Source organism: Macrobrachium rosenbergii, chromosome 42 (assembly GCF_040412425.1).
Source record: "Macrobrachium rosenbergii isolate ZJJX-2024 chromosome 42, ASM4041242v1, whole genome shotgun sequence".
Taxonomy (NCBI): domain Eukaryota; kingdom Metazoa; phylum Arthropoda; class Malacostraca; order Decapoda; family Palaemonidae; genus Macrobrachium; species Macrobrachium rosenbergii.
This window is the reverse complement of record NC_089782.1, coordinates 1,412,447-1,435,113: the sequence shown is the minus strand read 5'-3', so window position 1 is coordinate 1,435,113 and position 22,667 is coordinate 1,412,447. Positions and strand designations below refer to the sequence as shown.

The 22,667-nt window shown below is 44.4% G+C and overlaps 1 protein-coding gene across 3 annotated transcripts in view; it reads right to left on the bottom strand.

The window, feature by feature from the left end:
- LOC136827876 (E3 ubiquitin-protein ligase RNF10) overlaps positions 1-13,128 on the bottom strand; it is a 257,261-nt gene extending 244,133 nt beyond the window's left edge. For 2 of the 3 annotated variants that reach the window (XR_010849850.1, XM_067085337.1), the window contains exon 1: positions 12,732-13,112. Coding sequence is in view for 2 of the 3 variants with exons in the window: in XM_067085337.1 (XP_066941438.1) it covers positions 12,732-12,825 (94 nt within the window). In the remaining variant the exon portion in view is untranslated. Of the gene's footprint in view, positions 1-12,731 lie in introns of all 3 variants that reach the window. The other variant, XM_067085336.1, reaches the window with a different exon arrangement.
- Between the last annotated feature and the right edge of the window lie 9,539 nt (positions 13,129-22,667).

Here is a 22,667-nt window from a genome sequence, read left to right as displayed (position 1 = left end):
ATATATATATATATATATATATATATATATATATAATATATATATATATATATATGAATTTTTAATCACCGTGATTTATATATAATCATGAAGCTTCTGATAACCGTTCATCAAATTCACGCTACCTCGAGAGTAGGAGTTGAGAATGCTCCACCAATACAGTGCGCCAGCGTAAAACAGACGCTCAGCCAACTCGGGCACTTATGTGAGGAACGGCCGCTCACTTGAAGCAGGGCACTTGGAGCCCAAAGGAGAGCACCTCTGAGACAAAGAGGAGTGTCTGTACATTTATTCCTGGTGTTGAGTAGTAGAGAAGCGGTTGGTGCTGTCCCACTTACTACTAGAAGAGAGCTGATGCACATCCGAGACGCCTTTCAAGTGGCTATCTTTTGACACAACCTGGGGTACAACATGGACTAAGGGGGCGACTGGCGTGGGCAGAACCCACTGACCTCCCATGGGCTACCAGTATGCATCCTCCCAGGTAGAGGGAAGTTTGGGAGTGACCGTTGCCTAGAGAATCAGTGGACGAGCAGCCACCTCCTCCACTAACACATCACTTTTCTTTTCCAACTTGTCCCTAAGGACATGCACTGATACTCCTAACTGGACCACTGTACTTACCACCAAATTCAACTTTTGGTTAAACTTATTCTCTAGGCTGGCGGCTAACCGTTCGAAGTGTGGGAGCCAGGAGAAGGAGTAAGTGGTTTAGGAGAAAGAATTGAGGCGGGAGATGAAGGATTAACAAGAGAGACAACAGGTAAGTCAGTACTACTAGATTTAGGAGTTAAAGTCTGACTAGCCATTTTGCCGCTGGCTTTAGCCGCCGCTTTCTCTCCGGTCCTCTCTAATTTACCTAAATGAGAAGCTAAGGTCTTTCATTTTTGCTCCTCCTGTTCCCTGCACTTGTCATATTAAACTAATTGAAAAAACCTGCCCTCTGCAATTGGTGCCAAGGGTAAGAGAGTCATAAGACAATTTGGTCACCTGGGGATTGCAGCCAAGAGCTGTGTCGGACATACTTAACTAGCTAGCAAGTCAACAATCATTATAATCATCGAATATAATCATAATGTCTAAACAACAATGCCGAAAGGCTAACATAACAAAACACTTCACACAAATGGGAAGAAAACCAATGTTCCAAAACCAAACTGCTTTCTCAACAACGTGTGCAGACTCTACAAGCGGCAGAAACAAATTGAGCTTCCGGCTGTGTTGCTGTTCTCTCTTACCCCGACAGTGGGTGGGGTCTTGTCACTTACAGTCAGAGTGGGGATGATTGTATTCTAGTAATAGTCTCGGTCCCAACAAGCGGGTTAGGCTTACACTTGTGCCTCTCTGGTATGTTGGTGCTATCCCTTTTTGGGTAGGATAAGGGGTGGGCATCTGGGAGTCAGTTCCTACTGGTGTCGTTAGCTGAGAATAGGGCCCCATGAAAAGTCAATGGCCTGGCTCCTACTGGCGCAGGGAGAAGAGGATCCTCACTTCTGAGCAGCGGGCTTGGACTTCCTAAAAGGTCAAGACAAGAAATGCAGGTTCGCCCTAGGCCTTAACTGGGTTCTGGTTCTGCTACCCGAAGGGTCGTGGCTGAAGTGGAGAAATGGTCCTGGTACTGGTGGACAAAGAATCCCTGGGGTGTCTACATGTACAAGCTAAAAGGTCCTGTGTGCTTTTCTTCTGAAGTTCCAAAGAAATGTCACTGACTAGATTGAGGGAAGAGGTGCTGGCGATCAAGAGGAGAGTATAAAAGGGCATACTTCTGAATAGTTGTGAAACTCTGTGGTGAACAAGCACCACAGCTCTCTCTTCTTCAGTACTCCCATTGTGGAGAGAGAGGCTAACTCTTGAGAACCATCCGATGCCCTTATCACAGTGGTTCTCAACCTGAGCGCCCCTAGGGGGCGTCAGCAGTTTCCAGGGGAGGCGCGAGGCCTAGGGAAAATTTAAAATTCTAGAATTAAATTGCTATTTTCTTAACAAGAGTGAGGAACTAATATTCAGAAGTTTATTAAAAATATGCATCCGTATTGCCTTATAACGTTAGTTTCCTATAGTCTACCACTCTAGTTAGACTCGCTAGACTTACCATTATTTTGTAATTATTTACCTCCCTCCCTGTCCCTCGAAACTCCTTCTTTTTCTCTTTTTTTTTTTTTATTTTCCCTTAAATCTGGGAGGGAATTTTACTCATAGATGCAAGGGGGGCGTGGAGGGAAGGACCAGCTCTTAGAGGGGGCGTGGTAATAAAAAGGTTGAGAACCACTGCCTTATCAGTACACGACAGGACATTCAGCCAATCTGCTGTGACCACCTCAGGTAGTGAAGAGCAATTTTTATTGTACGGGTTAATGCACACACCGACCAATCCAAGAAGCTTATCACTTTGAAAATTCTAAAAAAATTCTTCAGAAGGTGGTCGAAGTTCTGCAGAGGAGAACATCACCTTGCGACAGCGAAGGCTGATCTCCGAAGCAAGTCTGTAATTTCTGAGAAGTCCCCCTGGGAGTAAAGTAAGTATAGCTTAGTTTTACCAGACCACTGAGCTGATTAACAGCTCTCCTAGGGCTGGCCCGAAGGATTACACTTATTTTACGTGGCTAAGAACCAATTGGTTACTTAGCAACGGACCTACAGCTTATTGTGGAATCCGAACCACATTATAGCGAAGAAATGAATTTCTATCACCAGAAATAAATTCCTCTAACTCTTCATCAGCCGGCAGCGGAATCGAACTCCGCCCATCGAATGACGGTCTGAAGCTCAACCAACTCGCCAACAAAGGGCTGAGGCAGCACCTCCCAGGGGAGGAGCTGTTCTGGTGTTGTATGAAGAATACCTCCAACGCACAAGATGAGAGGGAGGGTAACTGAACAAAGACTTCCCAAGCTCTCTTCTCCGAAAGCCAACTGTCCAGCTCATTGAGAACCTCTCTAGTGAAAGATGAAAGCACCATCTTTGGCAGCCTGGAGGAGTCAGCAGGCTTATTACTGATGAAAAAGGTTGAAGCCACAGGTGAGAAGAATCCCAGAAAGTTCTGCAGCAAGTATGTCAATAAAGCTGCATAGGCTGTCGGAGGGGAGCCCTGACCATATCACCTCCCTACGACAAAACGGGATAGATGCTACTCCTGAGGGGCCTGGGCCGAAGAAGAGGGCTCTCTCTCTTAAGTAAACTTAAGATGTCAGCCAGCTGACGCTGCATCGGTGGTAGTGATGGGCCCGTCGTATCAGTAGCGGGCATCAAAGGGTTAGCCGTCGTCAAGCGTTTGGCATCTGGCGCCAGACACAGAGAATGTGCAGTGTGTTCCATGGAAGGCAAAGTCTGTCTGTGTACTGAAGTCTTGGGTGCTGTAGGGAGCTCGGATACTGAAGGGCACTTGTGCGATAACAGGCGTTTAGGTGTAACTAGAGGATTGGGCGCTAAAGGAAACTACCCTGTGTCTGGGCGTTGCTGGGAGGTTGGCTGCTCTTTGGGCGCTTAAGTAGAAGACTAGTGTCTTGGTGTAGACAACTCTTGGGTTACCGACAGGGTATTCTGAGAAAAGTGTTCTGGGAATCCCAGAAACTACATGAAGACTGCTGCAGGGGCTCTCTAAATCTCTTGTAAGGCACTGGAGGAGCGGACAGTATCCGTCGCAGGCCTTTTCAATGGCCATGACTCATCACTAAAGCGCCACTGGCGCCTCTTCTCAGAGCTGGAACCCGAACTCAAGGACAGCCTACTCACTTCCGCCTGGATGCCTTTCCAACGGCCATCCTTTGTTGTGACCTGGGAAACTGCAACAGGTCCGACTGAGGGACGACCTCCCCCATGGCAGACCACACTGACCTCCCCTGGGTCTCTAGTATGACTGCTCCCATTTGTGGGGAGTACACCAGTGACCTTTGCCTGTAAGCCGCCGGGCAGGACCCAGCAGCCGCCCATCCACCAACACTTCAATAACACTAACACTTTTTCCACGCACTGAAGCACCCTACTAGGTCACTGTATCCACTATTAACCCCATTTTAACATCGAAATTATGTATGAGTTTCGACTGGAGGCTGGAGCATGTTGAATAGTCAAAGGACTGGGAACAGGTGACACAGTGGGAGCAGGCATAGATAAAGCAGGAATATTATCATGAGCAAACTAACTACAGTCTTGCTATCTGCTGTCTTGTTCTCGGCTCTAGCGCCACCTTACATTTTCTATCTCTGTCCAATTTTGCTCAACGAGACCCCAAAACCTTCCATTTTTTTAGCATCCCACTCTGAAAATTCGTCACAGGTTCAGTCAACTGAACACTCTTGTCCCCTACATTCTACACAGAGTGAGAGTCGTACTTCTCTTTATCAAGTCTTGTATTGCAGCCTTTGCTGCAATAGCGTAAGCTAGTAGCACTAGAGTCAGACATACTATATCTAACAAGTCAACATCCATAGTTATAATCAAAGTCAAATTGAGGAAAAACGTTCTAAACTGAGATATAATGGTCTCGCTAAGAGAACCTAATATAAATACAAAACTGTAGGCTACCAGTAGTTCACCAAGAGAAGAATCTCAAATGGAAAAGTGTTGAAAGCCAAAACTTAAGCTGACTGCTCAAAACTGAACTTCAGTTGAACAGGCAGAAAACAACAGCTCTCTCCTGAAGCCGTTCCTCTCTCACCCTGAAAGTGGGTGGGTCTAGTCACCTACACCGACACTAGCAATACCATGAATTTCAAAATTTTTAAGCTGCCAGCGAGTGAAACTGTAAGCAATGTAATTACTTGATACTGTAAGATTGGATAAATTCTGACGCAGGGTGAGTACGGACATTTTAAAAAAAAATGTTATAGTAGAAGACATGTCATAAAAAAAAACGCTGAATTAAAAATTGCTGGTTATGATCCTAATCCTATTACTTTCCTCTTTTTATTATGGCAATGTCTTTTCCTAATGTTTTTATGTATGGAAAAAACATATTTGAAAAGTATTACATTTAAAAAAATTTTTTTAATGTTGAAAACTTCTCCTGTGAAAATAACCCAAAGCATGTAGAATGAACTGGGACGTGTCATTTTGTTAAAAATAAGTAGATTGGACATGCAAATCACGAATTTGCATCATCTGCATGTTACGTGATATTTAACTGGGCATTTAAATGATTCATAATTTCTTTTCAATAAAAATGGCATTGAGCTCAGACAGGTATAAAAGGTGGTTTGAGTTCGGACAGGAGCAATTAGCTCTGATTAAGTATAAATATGAACAAAATAAAATTGTTTAGTCTTAAGGGAATTTTCTAATGAGTGATATATGTTAACATTTTGCTTTTATTTATTTTTTACTGATAGATATGTACATCTATGGTACTTCATTGTGTGTAAATCATTGTGAAATGTAAAGATGTCAAAATCACAAAAGACAGTAGAAAGTGGTACAAAATCACAAAAGACAATGAAAAGTGATAGTGGTAGAGGTTCTTACATGAAAGTGAGGCCAGAGACAAAATTTCGGGAGGCGTTTGATACCATTAGAAAGGGCGATCTCAGTGTGCGACAAGCAGCATTCCAGTAAGGCTTCTCTAAGAGTACTCTACATGATGCTGCCACATGAAAACACACAAAGAAATCTGGAGGACAAACTATATTAACAAATGAAGAAGAAGCCATCATAGTAGACCATTTACGCATTCTTTTCACAGTGGGGCTTCCTTTAGACACGCTTGAGTTAAGTGTGCAATCAAGATGTATCTACATAGGCGTGGTGTTACCATTAACAGATTAAAGAATAATTTCCTGGTTGTGATTGGGCATGTTCACTTTTGAAGCATCACAAAATCTGTCGCAGTGCATGAGCCAGAACATTAAAGTGGCCAGAGCAAAGGTCACTCCCAGTATCATTCGCTCATACTTTAGGCATTCGGAAGCAACCACTGAAAATATACCTCCTGATAAAATCATCAATTATGATGAAACAAATCTGTCAGATGACCCTGGAAGGAAAAAGTTATTGTTCAGAGAATGCAACTATCCTGAAAGGATAATGAATTCAACTAAGTCTTCAGTGTCACTAATATTCGCTTGTACAGCATCTGGAATAATGGTTCCTCCATAATGAGTTTACAAATCAAAGCACCTCTACGACTCGTGGACTGAAGGCGGACCTTCCAATACAAGATATAATCGCATTGATAGTGGGTGGTTTGACAGTACAACGTTTGAGGATTGGTTTTTCAAAGTATCCTCCTTATGCAAGATCAAAAGAAGGAAAAAAGTTATCACAGATGACAATCTTGCCAGTCATGTGAATTTGGCTGTGGTGAGTGCTTGAGGATCACAATATTTAACTTGTTCTCCTCCCCTCCAAATTCGACACACCTCACTCAACCCTTGGATGTGTCAGTATTTGGACCTATGAAGACACACTGGCGATCACTATTAAGTGAATTCAAAGCAACTGCACTGGGTAGAAAATGTGCTGCCCTCCCTAAGACCGAATTCCCTAGCCAACTGGCTAAACTCATGGATAAACTTCAAAAAACCGAGCACAAAATATGCAAAGTGGGTTCCGAAAATGTGGGATATGTCCCTTGAGTGCGGAAGAGGTACTGTCTCGCCTCCCAGAAGTAGACAGGATATGTGCTATCAGTACTAGTGCAGGTACAGCTAATGAGCATGAAGATTCAGCAGGTCATGCAACTCCACTGCAAAGGCCCCCCTCAAGCTGAAACCAACACCAGTTAGGCAAGTGGTGCCAGTACTAGTCTTAATTCAGAGGTGGTGCCAGTACATTCTGCTCTTGATGCATCCTTGGTTCTCAGTTCCCCCTGGAAAAACTGTGACACATAAAAGACTTGGTCAGCATAGCATCTCATGTGACAGTAGCGACAGTGGAGATATTGATGATGTTATTTTGAATGATTCAAGGCCTAGACCTGAACCTACAATACTAAACGTATCAAAAATAAAAAGTTGAACACTGGTATACGGCAGAGAAAACCAGTTCCATTAACCCTGGGATCAACTGCAAACCAAGATGGGATGACATGAAAGATGGATGAGAGAGAATTGACTGCATTAATAACTGATGGGGAGACACTGAAATAATGCATGAAGATGAAGCAGATATAGATATGATACTAGAAGATGAAGCAGATACTGATGTGATACGACGAGAAGATGAGGGAGACATCTCTCAGGAGGACTTTGAAGGAGCGGAGGCCCAAGGACAGAGGGAGATAAAATTGAAACCAAAAACAGTGACAATAATAAGGAATTTTCAGCAGCAAGAGAAACCACAGGAAATGAAGAAAGCCAGAATCCTAAAATACATGAGTGGGTGGTAGTTCAAGTGTGTAGAAAACGCAAGAAGCATTGCTATATGTCGGTAATTACTGAGGTGATGCCTTATCTCACAGTCAGGTTTTTGCAACATGTCAAAGGGACAAAAAATGTCTTTGTTAATTCAAATATACCACATGATGAAAGCTGTGAAACTGAAGAAAGAGATATTGTGATGCATGTAAATGAACCCAAATTATATAATAGCAATGAATGATATTTGACGTAGATGTCAATAACTGGCCAAGATAATGTATACTAGCACTCAGGAATGTTTTTCTAGTTTTTTTTTTTTCTACAATGAAAATTGTCTGTGATAAGCAAGATGCCCTTATTTTTTTTCTTTTGTATTAGTACTGTAGATAGTATATTTCAATGGCTGGTAGCTAAGCATTCAGGAATTTGTCTTTCCAAAGAGAATTATTTTTTATATCTAGGAATTTGTCTCCATAAGATTTATTTTTTTATTTCTAACTTAACTTGTCATATGGTGGTGACCTTTAACCTTTAACCCTTTAACAAGCCCTATTTACAAAAACGTCTCCCGTATGGCAGCGGCGTTAGGTGAGTTAGCTACTAAGCGAAAAAAGTTTTTTCAAAAATCACAGCACACTTAGTTTTTAAGATTAAGAGTTCATTTTTGGCTCATTTTTTTTGTCACTGCCTGAAGTTTAGTTTGCAACCATCAGAAATGAAAAAATATCATTATCATATATAAATATTGGAATATAGGACAGCTAAAAAAAAAAACTCGTATATAATTGTATACAAATCGCACACAAGCAAAACGGTTAAAGCTAATGAGTTACTTTTTTTTAGTTGTATTGTACACTAAATTGTGATGATTTTGTTATACAGTATAACAAATTTTAAAACGATCAAAGAAACACACAGAAAATATTATCACAAAATGATGCATGAATTCGTAACGCGCAGACGTAAAATAATGTTTTTTTCAAAAATTCACCATAAATCGAAATATTGTGCGAGAGACTTCCCGTTTGTTGAAAAATGAAGCTAATTGATTGAATATTACTAGACTGTAAGTGTTTTAGCTTACAATTGCAGTGTTCACCATTTCGTCGAGTTAAAGTTGACCTAAAGTCAAATTTTTTCTATTTATCGTGATTTATATGGAAATATTTCAAACCGATAACAGCTAAAACCATGAGTTATTTTTTGTTTTATTGTAAATGAAATTGCGCATTTTTTCATATATAAAACTTTATGTTATGACTAATATAAAGCGGTGCAAATATTACGACAACGAGACGAAAAGAATTTCTGAGATGTTCGAGCGAGTTACCGCAAGAGACGTAAGGAAAATGTTTTTTTAAAAATTCACCATAAATCGAAATATTGTGCTAGAGACTTCCAATTTATTGCAAAATGAAGTTAAACGATTGAATATTACTAGAATGTAAGAGTTTTAGCTTACAATTGCGTTTTTGACCATTTCGGTCAAGTTAAAGTTGACCGAAGGTTGAAATTTTGGCAGTTATCGTGATTTATGTGAAAATATTTCAAAACTGATAAAAGCTACAACCATGAGCTATTTTCTGTTGTATTCTACATGAAATTGTGCACATTTTCATATATAAAAGTTTATGTAACGACTAATGTAAAACGATGCAAACATTACGACAACATGACGAAAGAATTTCTGAGATGTTCGGCGAGAGTTACCACAAGAGACGTAAGGAAAAAATATTTTTTTCAGAAATTCACCATAAATCGAAATATTGTGCTAGAGACTTCCAGTTTGTTGCAAAATGAAGGTGCATGATTGAATATTACTAGAATGTAAGAGTTTTAGCTTATAATTGCGTTTTTACCATTTCGGTTGAGTCAAAGTTGACCGGCTTGAAATTTTGGCAGTTTTCGTGATTTATATGAAAATATTTCAAAACTGATAAAAGCTACAACCATGAGTTATTTTCTGTTGTATTTTACATGAAATTGCTCACATTTCCATATATAAAACTTTATGTAACGACTAATATAAAACAGTGCAAACATTACTTAATAACGTGATTTTAAAAGAATTTCTGGCGTGGGACGCATAGAAAAAGTTTTTTCAGAAATTCACCATAAATCGAAATATTGTGCTAGAGACATCCAATTGGTTGCAAAATGAAGGTAAATGATTGAATATTACTAGATCGTAAGAGTTTTAGCTCAAAATTGCGTTTTTTTACCATTTCAGTCGAGTCAAAGTTGACCGAAGGTTGAAATTTTGGCAGTTATTGTGGTTTATATGAAAATATTTCAAACTGATGAAAGCTACAACCATGGGTTGTATTTTTGCTGTATTGTACATGAAATTGCGCACATTTTCATATATAAAACTTTATGTAATGGCTAATATAGAACAGTGCAAAAATTACGACAAAATGACGAAAGAGTTTAGAAATTTTTCGGCTGAGTTACAGCCCGTGTGTAAGAAAAGTTTTTAAAAATTCATCATAAATCGAAATATTGTGCTAGAGACTTCCAATTTGTTCCAAAATGAAGGTACATGATTGAATATTACTAGAATGTAAGAGTTTTAGCTACAATTGCGTTTTTCGACCATTTTGGTCGAGTCAAAGTTGACCGAAGGTTGAAATTTTTGTAGTCGACGACGGTACGCCCACTGCACCCAACAGACAATTTTAGTCGATGTATGATACGCCCAATAGGCGTTTAAGGGTTAATAAGCAAAATGCCTTTCTTTATTGTATTAGTGTTTTATTTTCTTTCAGCATTGTCTGTGATGAAACCATTTCTTGCCATTAAGCATTAGAATAGTGTCAGGGTGTTTATTAGTTATATTAAATGGAGATTTAGTTAATTTGTTTTGACAAAGAAATAAGGAACAAGTCTGATAGTCTAGTATTATATTACTTTCATTTTTTAGCAATTTTTTGCTGATCTAATTGTCATGTTAAATAAAGTATCCACAAAAGAAGAAATATATTTTCTCATGTCAGTAATATCTCGAACGTTATGGCAATTTGGTCCAAGTCAGCAGCAAATTCCAGAGAATTTTTTTTTAAAAGTTTAAAAGTGTCCAAATTCACAATAACTGTGTCCGGAAAAAAAAGCAGAGGTATAGATGAGCCATCCACAGCATATTTTAATGACTGTCCAAACTCTCCCTGTATGTGTCCGAACTCACTCAAAATTAAAGCTGAATTCGACACCAAATAATGTATTATTCACATAATGAAATTGCTTACAAATTTTTGTGCATTATCATTTGAAAGTCTCATGGGCCAGCTATATATATATACAATACTTAACATCTGCTCTAGATAAAAAAACAAAAGTTAGGCATAAGAAAAGCATGAAAAAGCGCCCAACTCCCAATCTTAAAGTAAGTTACATATATAAAAATAAAAATTGAAGGAAAATTACAAATGGTAAGGGGGACCCTGTTGGGAAACCAGGGTGTTTGGGTGGGGAGGTGAACGGACACAAAGGTATACAATGTCTGCAATTTTCGTAATTCCCAATTTACTGACCCACCACTCTACATACAAGAGGCTACAACATTTGGGTAGTCTACCCTACTGTACCTACGGACACCACTAGCCTAGGCAAGAAACATTACTAGCTATTAACAGACTGACCCACCACTGCATACAAATGATTACAACATTTGGGTAGTCTACCCTAATGTACCTATGGACATTGCTAGCCTAGGCTACTGCTTACCTACATTAAGAAACATTGCTCGTTATTGACAGACTGACCAGCCACTCTACATACATAAGACTATATGTGTGTCCCATCTTTCCGATCGTGGGGAAGAAAGATCTGTTTGGACACGTGCTTTGTCACTGGCTGTAACCTAACCAAACGAACCAAAACCTAATCGAACCTAGTGTTTAATCTAAGGACCTAGGGGATGACCTGGGTCAACAGGGCATACGACTGGATGGAATTAAATTTCCCGCGATCAGGTCGGGCGACGCACGGGCAGCAGCCTTAGGAACTATGGGTGAGAGGAGTGCCACACTACAGCCATCTTAAGAACTACGGAGAGTGGTGCTGTGGGCACTGTTCACGCCAACTGGGTACTTGGAAAGTTTGCGTTCCACTGAAAAAATCGTCAATCAGCAAATTGGCCATGTGTTACTTTTCATGTAGATTTCGGCATGGTGAATGTCTTTATTGTATGCAATTTTTCATTTGGAGTTATTGTTAATAAGCTATAGGCACTTCCTGTGGATATACAAACTACCCCATTTAGTTAGGTCAAGACAAGGTATTCTAGGAAAAGTTAGGATTTCTCACGCCTACCCATCTCCCTACTCTGCATCTGCTCCTAAAATGAAATATTGGTTTCATGTAAAATACCAAACTTTCATCAAAGATTTATGACAAACCTAAATTAAGCAGGACTACGAGCATTATGGAGTATTTTATCACATAGGGTTACTCTGTCGAATCAAATTCATTGATTGAATCCTAATGTCAAGTTGAATTTTAAGGTCAAGTTCCACTCCATTTGGCCAAGCTACGAACGGTCTGAGCCACCTTGACTTTGCTTAATCCAGTATAAGAAAGGTACCTATGTGGGTAAAACTAAGAAATAGCTCCGCATGGGGTATTACTTTCAACACTGATTTTTCTTATAGTATTTTGGTTACTTATCAAGAATTAATGCTATTTTTTGTTGGTCGACTGTAATTAACCTCAGAAGGTGTATGCTGACCATCCTGGAATGCTATCACGCATGTGCAGTGTTACAGCGAGCTTTTCAAAAGTGGAGTTTCTGTCCCAGCAGCCCATGGGGCTCAGCTCCCCTTGCTAAGTGACAAGGCCTGCCAAGTTACGTTAGTCAATCCTTCAAGAACATATGGCTCCCTGATGACCTGCGCAGAACTATTCCATAACAACAGGGCAGAAGGGTCGGTCTTTCTCCCAATGTCTCTCCCACCAAATCCCAGCGTTCCCCAAGGGTCAAGGGTCCCCTTACCTTCTTGGGTAGACATGAGGTTAATAATAACTGACTGACACTAAACACCACCACCACTAAAAGGATAGCAAAAATCAACCTGCAAGGTAATGTCTGTGCGGAGCTGCTGCTGCTGCTTTGATTCCCCCCGGCCCCGGTCCTCCCTCCCTCCCCCCTATCTGCAATGACTGACACACCAGACGCAGGCGGTCTACCATAGGCCCCATAGGCTAAGTCGAACTCAGTATTAGGCTAAGGGATTTTCGCAGCGGCGGTTAGCCTAGGTGACTTGGAAAGGGGGAGGAGCCAGAGCCAGAGCCAAAGAAGAGGCCTGGCTGCGTTCCTGTCCCGGCAGGGGTCAGCCTAGGACCTTGCTAGGCCTGGGGAGGCAGCCCACCCTAACAAGCAAACCATGCACTGTAGTGTAGTGTAGTGTAGTGTAGTGTAGAGTAGTGTCGTGAGACGATTACCTTTAAGCGGAGGTTCGGAGCCATTCTTAATAGAAGGCAGCTGACATCGCGCAGTGAGTGCCTTCTTGTCCATGGCTGATGAGGTATTTTCCATACACCGAAGAGGTGATGTAGATGGTTGAAGTGACGGAGAAGACTCCGATGTTACCAACCGCACCAGACATGTTGACCAGTTTAGCAAGCCATTATGTTACGAACAGATTCAAAATAAGTCTGTATTCTCTGGATGAACACAGTCTAGAGAAGTTGAAGAAAGAAGTACAACGTATAAAACTTGCTCAAGTCTTGGGAGTGACTGACTCCCAAGAAATTGTGAATTTCGCCTTCCTCTCGGCCTGCGTTCGTCGCAATATGGCGACGAGATGATGACTTTGTTGTAGTGAATCAAAACAACACTTACAATACTATTGTCTCTTATTCATTCTTTTGCTAAAGGTGTTGATTTTTAAATATTTCATTATATTTTTTATTTCATTCCAATTGTATATTTTACTTGGTTATAAAATAATGTTCGATATATTTACCACATATGTCGATTAGTCTATGACGTCACATAAGTTCTCCAGGTATGAAAGAAAGTTTTTGTTTTTATTTTTCGCATGAAGGTCAACAGAAATAAAAATATTTGATAAAAACATGGAAAATAATAAAGGAAAATTTAAATCTATAATACCATACAAACCGAAGAACTATAACTATAAATATATATATATATATATATATATATATATATATATATATATATATATATATATATATATATATATATTTATATATATATATATATATATATATATATATATATATATATATATATATATATATATATATATATATATGTAACCGAATCACTAAAATATGGAACGTGATGAATATATAAATAAGGATAAATCCACGAAGGAAGGGAAACACTGGAGTGCTGCGAGGCCTTTCGACTCTGTTGTCTTTCACTTAGCAGACTGAAGAAATATAAAAGTAAGTTTAAAAAAGAAAACTCATATAAATGACAGGTGGGGATTACAAAGGAAAAATATGTACCTGGAATCCAACACAATTGAAGAATTAGTAGAACTGCCAAAACAGGGTTAAATATTTAAGAGGTTTTACAAAGGATTAGGATCAACTGTTCAGAAGCAGCGACAGGACAATTAAAAGATTATACAAGGGGGTGACTGACCACCAAAAAATATTAGTACAAATAATTCTCTTTTTTGTAAACAATAACAATTTTTGCAAGATGAACATTTCTACAAATAAAAAATTATATTAAACATACGAATACATAGAAAATATATATAAGATAACTAATATGTAATTAAGTCAGTGATTTTATCTTTTAGGTCATTCTTGAACATTCTTCTAATACAGGGGTCCAAATAATACATGCCAGGGCTAAGGTTAAAATTACAGGTGGAAGTAAGCTGGATTATAGCGGACTCCAAAAGATTTCTTAAAGGGAAATCTTTCGATCTGGCAATCACAGAACTTTCAGTCCAATTTATCCTGTGAGAGTTTTCACTTTAATGAATGAATATAGCACTGGATGTTTGTTCAGTTTTGACTGAATACTTAGGCTATGTTGCTTAATACGCACATCTAAATCTTTGCTAGATTGGTCAATATAAAAAGAGGGGCAGTCCAAACATGGAATTTTATATATTATATGTTGTTGTTTTCTTTAGGGCTATTTTTTATTAACATTCCTTTTAGTGTGTTATCATAGGAAAAAACGAGGTTGGCATTAAAAGATTTTAACAATGATTTTATGTTTTCAAACCCACTAAAATAAGGCAAGCTAAGAATGTTCTTAGGGGTTTCTTTCTCCATGTTACAAATTAGTTACCTTATATAAATTTTCTATGTATTCGTATGTTTAATATAATCTTTTATTTGTAGGAATGTTCATCTTGCAAAAATTGTTATTGTTTACAAACAAGAGAATTATTTTGTACTAATATTTTTTGGTGGTCAGCCACCCACTTGTATAATCTTTTAATTGTTCTGTCCCTGCTTCTGAATGGTTGATCCTAATCCTTTGTAAAACCTCGTAAATATTTAACCCTTTTTTGGCAGTTCTACTAATTCTTCAATTGTGTTGGATTCCAGGTACATATTTTTCCTTTGTAATCTCTGCTAAGTAAAGGACAACAGAGTCGAAAGGCCTGGCAGCACTCCAATGTTTCCCTTTCCTTCGTGGATTTTATCTTTAAATATATATGTATATATATGTATATATGTATATATATATATATATGTAGGATGGTTGATTGTATGTGATGTATGTTGTTAGGAGGAGAGCAGAATTGGCGCCAATGTTTCCCACGCGCCTGCACCTTACTTGCAGTCACACCTCTGTACTGATTGGACGTGTAATAAAGCACTGGAGTGTCCCACTGGTTTCCTTCTTCCTCTAACATGGCGCAGTGAGTAGGATGCTGTAAAAGGATAAGGATGTCTACACCAGGGAGACCGTCTTTCACGATAAGGAGGGCACGACGATCCTCCAGGGGTGCCCACAGTACTCCCGTTGGAGTGGCGCCAAGATCACCAGCTCTTCAGCATGTAGTTGCCGAAGGGCTTAGATGCGTTGCAAGCCCTTAATGACCGCTTGGCTACAATGGCGAGTGGCTTGTGTCTACAGAGCAGTCCCAGGGCCCCAGCCCCACCACTACCAGAGAAGTGTGCTTTGGAAATGTCGTCGGCCTCCTTCAGGACTTGGAAACAGTCCATGACACAGTGGCTTAGGCTATATAAGCTTCAACCAACGGATGCAGTTCAACACATTAGGCTTCACTGCACCACAGAGTTGCAACGTACACTGGATGCCAGGTATAGTGATGCACAGTGGGCTAATTTGTCTCCAGAAGGGGCTTTGGATGCTATAGGGACCATGGTTCTGCGTGCTTCAAACCAGGCCATGCATTGGGCTAAGTTTTTTGTGTATATGCAAGGACATGAGGAGTCAATTAGTGAATATTTTGCAAAGTGCTCTCAAAAAGCCATGGATTGTGGCTTCCAGTGTCCTAGCTGTCATAGTGATTTGTCCGAATATATGCTTATTAGGAAGCCTATGGGAGGTCTAAGGGATGAGATATTGAAAAGAGACCTCTATAGGTCGTGTGATTCCATTTCTAGTGTAGATGCCTTAAGGGCAGTGTGTGCGACATATGAGGCAGCCCGCAAAGATGCTTCCATGCCCCAGCATGACACATGGCATCAAGAGCCACGTGCAGCCGATGTGGAGACAGACCCCAGCACCCCTGAGTGTGCAGCGGTGAAGAGTGGTGAGAGGTCCTCAGTTTCCATCAATGCTCGTATGTGTGGGAACTGTGGAGTGCAGCATGAGTCAAGGAAGGTCTTGTGCCCGGCGAGAAATAGTGTTTGTCATGGCTGTAAAAAAATTGGCCACTTGAAACGGTTCTGTAGGAGCAAGAAGAAGATGGTGAGTGATGCCCCTGCTTCATCAGTAACACTAGGAGCAGTCACCGCTGGGGTACAACCCAGTGTGCAGCCTACTATACAAGTGATAGTGTCCTCATCAGTGCATGGGCCTAGGCCTAAGGGTCACAAGCCTTTACAGGCTGTGGTAGACACGGGGCCCAAGTGTGTGTTGCAGGCCCCACCTTGCTGTCGACCCTCATTGAAAGACCTGTCCTTTCACAAAACTGCAGGGGCCTATGTGATGTTGCCAATGTTCGATTGGAGTGTATGGGGACTGCCCCTCTTCACATTCAGTACGGTGCCAGGACAACCGGCCAAGAAGTGTATTTCATCAAGTCTGCAAGGTCTTTCTTCCTTTCATTGGCTGCTTGTAAGGACCTTGGCCTCGTGCCCCAGTCCTTTCCCCACCACCTACCAGTGTCAGCGAGCCTCACACTGGAGCATGAGGGCCCCACACCCACTGGGCCATCCCTGCCTAGGCCCTCATCCATGCCCTTTCCACCAGTGGAGGAGAACGTCCCAAAGTTGGAGCAGTGGCTCTTGCGCCATTTTTCATCATCAGCTTTCAATACAGAGAGGGAGCCCCTCCCAGTCATGGAGGGCAAGCCGCACCATATTCATCTACTGCCGGGGCAACCCCCTATGCATGCCACACCCCAGCATCAGTGCCGAAGCATTGGGAGTCAGAAGTGAAGAAGCAGTTGGACCAGGACATCAAGAAGGGCATCACTGAGGAGGTACCTACTGGTGAAGCAACAGAATGGTGTGCGAGGATGGTCACTGTTACCAAGAAGTCAGGTCAGCCCCGCCACACTGTAGACTTTCAACGCCTTAATGCCTCCTGCAGGAGAGAGACGATCACACCCCTGCTCCTTTTGACATGATCTCTGGGGTGCCTTTTACATTCCTTCAAGACAGTGGCAGATGCGCATTGGGGCTTCCACCAGGTGGAGTTAGATGAAGAGAGCCGCAGACTCACAACCTTTATCACACCCTGGGGTCGTTACAGTACAGAAGAACACCCATGGGACACTGTTCAGCTTCAGATGCCTACACCAAGAGGTTTGATGACGCCATCAAGGACATCCCCAAAAACACAAATGTGTGGACGATACTCTTCTGTATGACAACAGCGTCGAGGAGGCCTTCTAGCACACCTATAATTTCTTGGACACGTGTGCCAAAAAGGGCATAACCTCAAGCCAGAGAAATTCAGTTTCTGCCGAAGAGAAGTGAACTTTAGTCGGATTCCAGCTGGGATGGGATTCCTACAGACCCACAGGGGAGAGTCTAGCTGCCATATGGAGATTCCCTATGCCAGGCAACCCCTCTGTCACTGGCATCAGGTCATGGCATGGCTTTGTCAACCAGTTGGCACCTTCCTCACCACTGCCCCGCTGATGGAACCCTTTTAGAGACCTCCTGAAGAAGTCTACAAGCAAGAATGTGTACTGGGATAGCAACCTACAAGAGAGATTCCGCTTTTTACAGAAGGCCATATGCAAGCTGGCCAAGGATGGGCTGGTATACTATGACAAATCCCGACCTACAGCGGCCCTAACAGATTGGAGCAGGGATGGGATCGGGTTTGTCATCCTGCAGCAGTACTGTGCTTGTGCCTCGGCTGATGCCCCATTTTGCTGCAAGGGTGGGTGGTGTATTGCCTTATGTGGGAGCTGCCATTTGTCGCAGGCTGAAGCTGGGTATGCTGCTGTTGAGGGAGAAGCCTCAGTTGTCACATGGTGTCTCAAGAAGGCCAGGCTACTCCTGTTGGGCTGCCCCAACTTACTGATCGTGACTGATCACCGCCCTGGTCAAGTTCCTGGGTGATAGAGAGCTGTAGGATATACTAAACCCAAGACTCTTCCGTCTCAAGGAGAAGACCCTACAATACAGGTTCCAGGTAAGATACTTGCCAGGAAAGAGGAATTGCGCTGCTGACTTCTTATCACGCTTCCCTGCTCTCCGTTATGAACCAGATGACAAGGATTCTGAACTTGAAGAGGATATGACTGCCGCCCTTGTCGCTGCTTCGGCCACCGCCCTTGAGCAAGAATGCCTCATACTGGATGAGGAGAGGGTCAAAGAAGCAGCCTCCAAAGAACCTGTGTACCAGCTGCTGGCAGCTAAAGTTGCAGTAAATGACTGGCGCCTGCAGAAGGCACAGGAGGTGGCCTGCCTACATCAGTTTTACTCAGTTAGGGACAGGTTATCTATGGTAGAAGACCTGATAGTCTACACTTACGAACAAGGATGCCCACGTCTGCTCATCCCAGAGGAACTTCGCCGTCAAGTCATTACAGGCCTTCATGCAGGACATCAGGGGTAGACTCCATGCTCCGCAGGGCTAGACAATCGGTTTACTGGCCAGGGATGGAAGGCGACCTGCAGAGCCACAGGGATGGATGTGCCTCTTGTGATGTACATGCTCCACCACAACCTGCTGAACCATTAGTACTCACACCACCCCAGAATACCCATTCCAGTCGACAGTGGTGGACATGTTACAGTTGGAGGGCCATATGTACATGGCCTATGCAGACAGGCTCACTGGGTGGCTGGAAGTGGCACACTTCCCACATGGCACAATGTCATCAAGAATTATATCAGTCTTGAGGACATACTTCACAAGATGGGGAGCACCAGAGCTAATCTTGACGGATGGGGGCACAAACCTCATTAGTGAAGAGACCACATCATTCTTCAGAAAATGTGGGGTTACGTATGCCTGTCGTCAGCCCATTACCCCAGTCTAATGGAAGGGCCAAGCAGCAGTCAAGACTACCAAGAGGATCATCAGGCCTAACATAGGCAAAGGAGGCAGCCTCGATTGCAACAAGGCATCCCTGGCAATTCTTCAGTACCTCAATACACCCCTAAGGGGTTTGACAAGTCCCCAGCACAGCTCGCTGTCGGCAGGCAGCTCAGAGATGGAGTGCCAACACCCAGACAGCATTACAAGGTGGAGAGGCACTGGGATGAGATAATTCAGCGGAGGGAGTTACGAATGGCAGAGTCCCAAAGGAGACCCTGTAAGAGGTGCAAAAGAAACGAGCAGGTAAAAGTTACTGCTGGTTTATTACAGATTCAGGCAGTTTATATAGCTGCCGACTGGCGCCAAACCACGGAAGACAATGGGATTGAGTGTGACCTGAGGTCAAAAACAATTAACAATAATATACAGCGAGCAAGTACAATTTACAATACAAAACATACAGAATTCCAATATGGATATAATCTTGATGCCTGCGAATAAAAAAACACAAGATACATAATTCATGACAGTTGAACAAATACATGTAAAGTTTAAATGGTAGAAAATGCGTGACCTGGCACGTTAAGCATAGCGAATTGTGCGGCGAAAGTGGGAAGTCACCAAAGAAAACTTGCTCAGCAGAGGCTTAATGAATGTCGATCCAAAGGAGACTCCGCTGACGGTGATGTGGTGACTTTACAAATACTCACGCCCCAAAACGTGGGACACGTCTGATTAATCTGCGATCTGCTGGGACGCTGAAGGGTGCCACGGCTTGAGGACAACGGAGGGGCTTCCTGCGCATGAGGCTGCTGGGCTGCTGGTGCGGGCGGGCCCTTCCTGGGACAGTCACGTGCCCGCCGTTTGCAGGGGCCTGGCTGTGGCGAAGGGTGGCTGGGCAGGGGTTGTGCTGCGGTGACGTCTGTGCCCTCCTCCCGGAAGGCGGGCTTTAACCGGTCTACTGAAACCCAATCGTTCCTCCCGGGAGTGCCAGCAGGAACGCTTTTGCTGTTCCGCTCCAGCACGCGGAAGGGGCCCCTGTAGGGCCTGGTCAGTGGCGGGCGGACGGCGCCGACCCTGACGAAGATGTGGGTGGCGGATGACAGTCCTGGCGGTGTGAAGGTAGCCGACCTGTCGGTGTACATGCGCTTGCAGGGGGCGAACTAGCCGACCACATCGCAGAGCCTCTGCAGTGATGGGTTGTGGCGATCTTCCATCACGAGTTTGCCTGGGACCACGAGGGACTCTCAATAGGTTTTTTCGGCTGCGGACGGGTGCCGTCGGCTCTGGGGCGGTTCTCAAACCAAGGAGGAACCACGGCAGCTGATGTTTCAGTCCTCGGCGGTGCAGCGGACATGAGGGGTGCCTTCAGGGACCTGTGGAACCGCTCGACCAGGCCATTGGCCGCTGGGTTGTATGCCGTGGTGGTGTGATGCGTGGTTCCCAGCAGCTGAGCCAGGGCGGACCATAACTCGGTTGTGATGTGGTCCGGGAAGCCGAAGCGGCTGACCCAACTGGAAAGCAGGGCCTCGGCGCACGCGCTGGCGGTGGCTTCTTGCATCGGTGTGGCTTCGGGCCACCTTGTTGAGCGGTCACCACCGTCAGGAGGTATCTGGACCCGCCTGATGGGGAAGGGGCCCGACGACGTCGACATGAATGTGGCCGAAACGGCGCCTGGCTGCGGGGAACTCGCCTGTCCCAGACTGTGTGTGTGGCTACCCACCTTGCTGGTTTGGCACTGCAGGCACTGTTTCGCTAAGGACGTGGCGCCTTCTGTACCCTGTGCCAGACGAACTTCTTTGACAGCAGCTTGGGCCGTAGTTCTGCCAGAGGGATGAGAGGCCATGAATGATGTCGAATACCTGGCGGTGGCGTGAGGCTGGAACCAAGGGGCGGGCTGACCCAACCTGATGTCACAGACGAGACTTGGGCCCCGGGCGAGGGTCACATCCCGCCACTTAAGGGACGTGATGGCGGTGCGGTAGGCTGGGGTTTCTGGGTCAGCAGCCTGTTCCTGGCGAGGTCTTCGATCCCCTTTGAGCTGCACTGCGTTCAGCTCGACTCTGGAGAGGGCCTCTGCTACGGGATTTTTCCTGCCGGGAGGTACCTGACAGAGCAGGTGAATTCGGCGATGGCTGAGAGGTGGCGCTGCTGCCTGGAAGACCATGCATCCCCCTGCTTAGTCAAGGCGTGAACCAATGGCTGGTGGTCCGTGAAGATTGTGAAGGGTGTCCCCTCCAGGAGGAACTTGAAGTGCCGGACAGAGCGGTACATCGCGCAGTTCCCTGTCGAAGGTGCTGTAGCGGGTCTCTGCGGGGTTGAATTTCTTGCTGAAGAAGGCGATGGGCTGGGGGGCGCCGTTGATGACCTGCTCCAGGACAGCACCACAGGCGACGTTGCTGGCGTCCATTGTCAGCTGGAGGGGGCCCTTGGGATCCTGGTGTGCCAAGGCGGTTGCCTCGGCGAGGGCGGCCTTCGTCAGGGAGAAGGCCTGCTGCTGGCTGGGTCCCCAAGACAGGGACTTTGGTTGGCCTTTGAGAACTTCCGTCAGGGGGCCATGGTGTGCTCGACCCCGGGGATGAACCGCCTGTAGAAGTTCACCATCCTGAGGAACTCCTGGACGGCCTTGACGGAGGTGGGGGTGGGGAACCTGGTGACGGCTGCTACTTTTGATGTGAGTGGGCGGACGCCTGCCAGGGATATCTCGTGGCCAAGGAAGTCGGCTTTCTAGACGCCGAAGGTGCATTTGTCAAAACACACGATGAGGCCATTCTCTTGGAGGCGCTGCAGGACTGCCTGGATGTGCTTTTGGTGTTCACTGTGAGACCTGGAAAATATGAGGATGTCATCTACGTAGCAGACGCAGAACTTCAGGTCCCCGAGGATGCTGTCCATGAGCCACTGGAAGGTCGCCCCGGCATTCTTCAATCCGAAGGTGGAGAAGGCGAACACATAGGACCTGAACGGCGTGATGATGGCAGTCTTTGGTATATCCTCTGGTGCGACAGGTACCTGAAAGTATGATTTTAGAAGGTCTAATTTAGTGAATACCTTGGCTCCGTGAAAGGAGGCCGTGAGGTCTTGCATGTTTGGCAGGGGGTAGTGGTTGGGCTCCATTGTAATGTTGAGATGCCTGTAGTCGCTGCAGGGTCTCCAGGAGCCATCCGGTTTCTGCACCATGTGGAGGGGGGAGGCCCACGGACTGGAGGCCTTTTTGCAGATTCCCATCCGCTCCATCTCTGCGAATGCCTTCTTCGCCTCCTGAGGGTGCTGTGGGGGAAGCCTTCGGAACTTCGCATGTGTAGGGGGGCCTTTACTTGTTATGTGATGGTATATGCCATGTTTGGCTGGGGCCCCGGGGACTTGGCGGAGTTCGGGCTTGAACACTTCGGGAAACTCCGTCAGCAGGTGTGCGTACTGGTGGGGGGCGATGGAGCAGATGGTGGGTGCCTTGGGTCCTGCTGTCAACGGGAGAGATCGGCAGGAGTCAGTGTCGAGGAGCCGCTTACACCCTATGTCGACTAGCAGGCCGAAGTGCGCAAGGAAGTCAGAACCCAGGAGCGGGTCCCACGTCCGCTTTTACGAAGTCCCAGGAGTAATTCTGGCCCAGGATGGAGATCGACAGGGGCCTGGTGCCGTAGGAGAGGATGGGGGATCCGTTGGCGGCTGTCAGGAAGGCAGCCGGGTCTGGTTTCTGCTTGCGGTCCTCCCTGGATGCTGGGAAGGTTGATCTAAAGGCC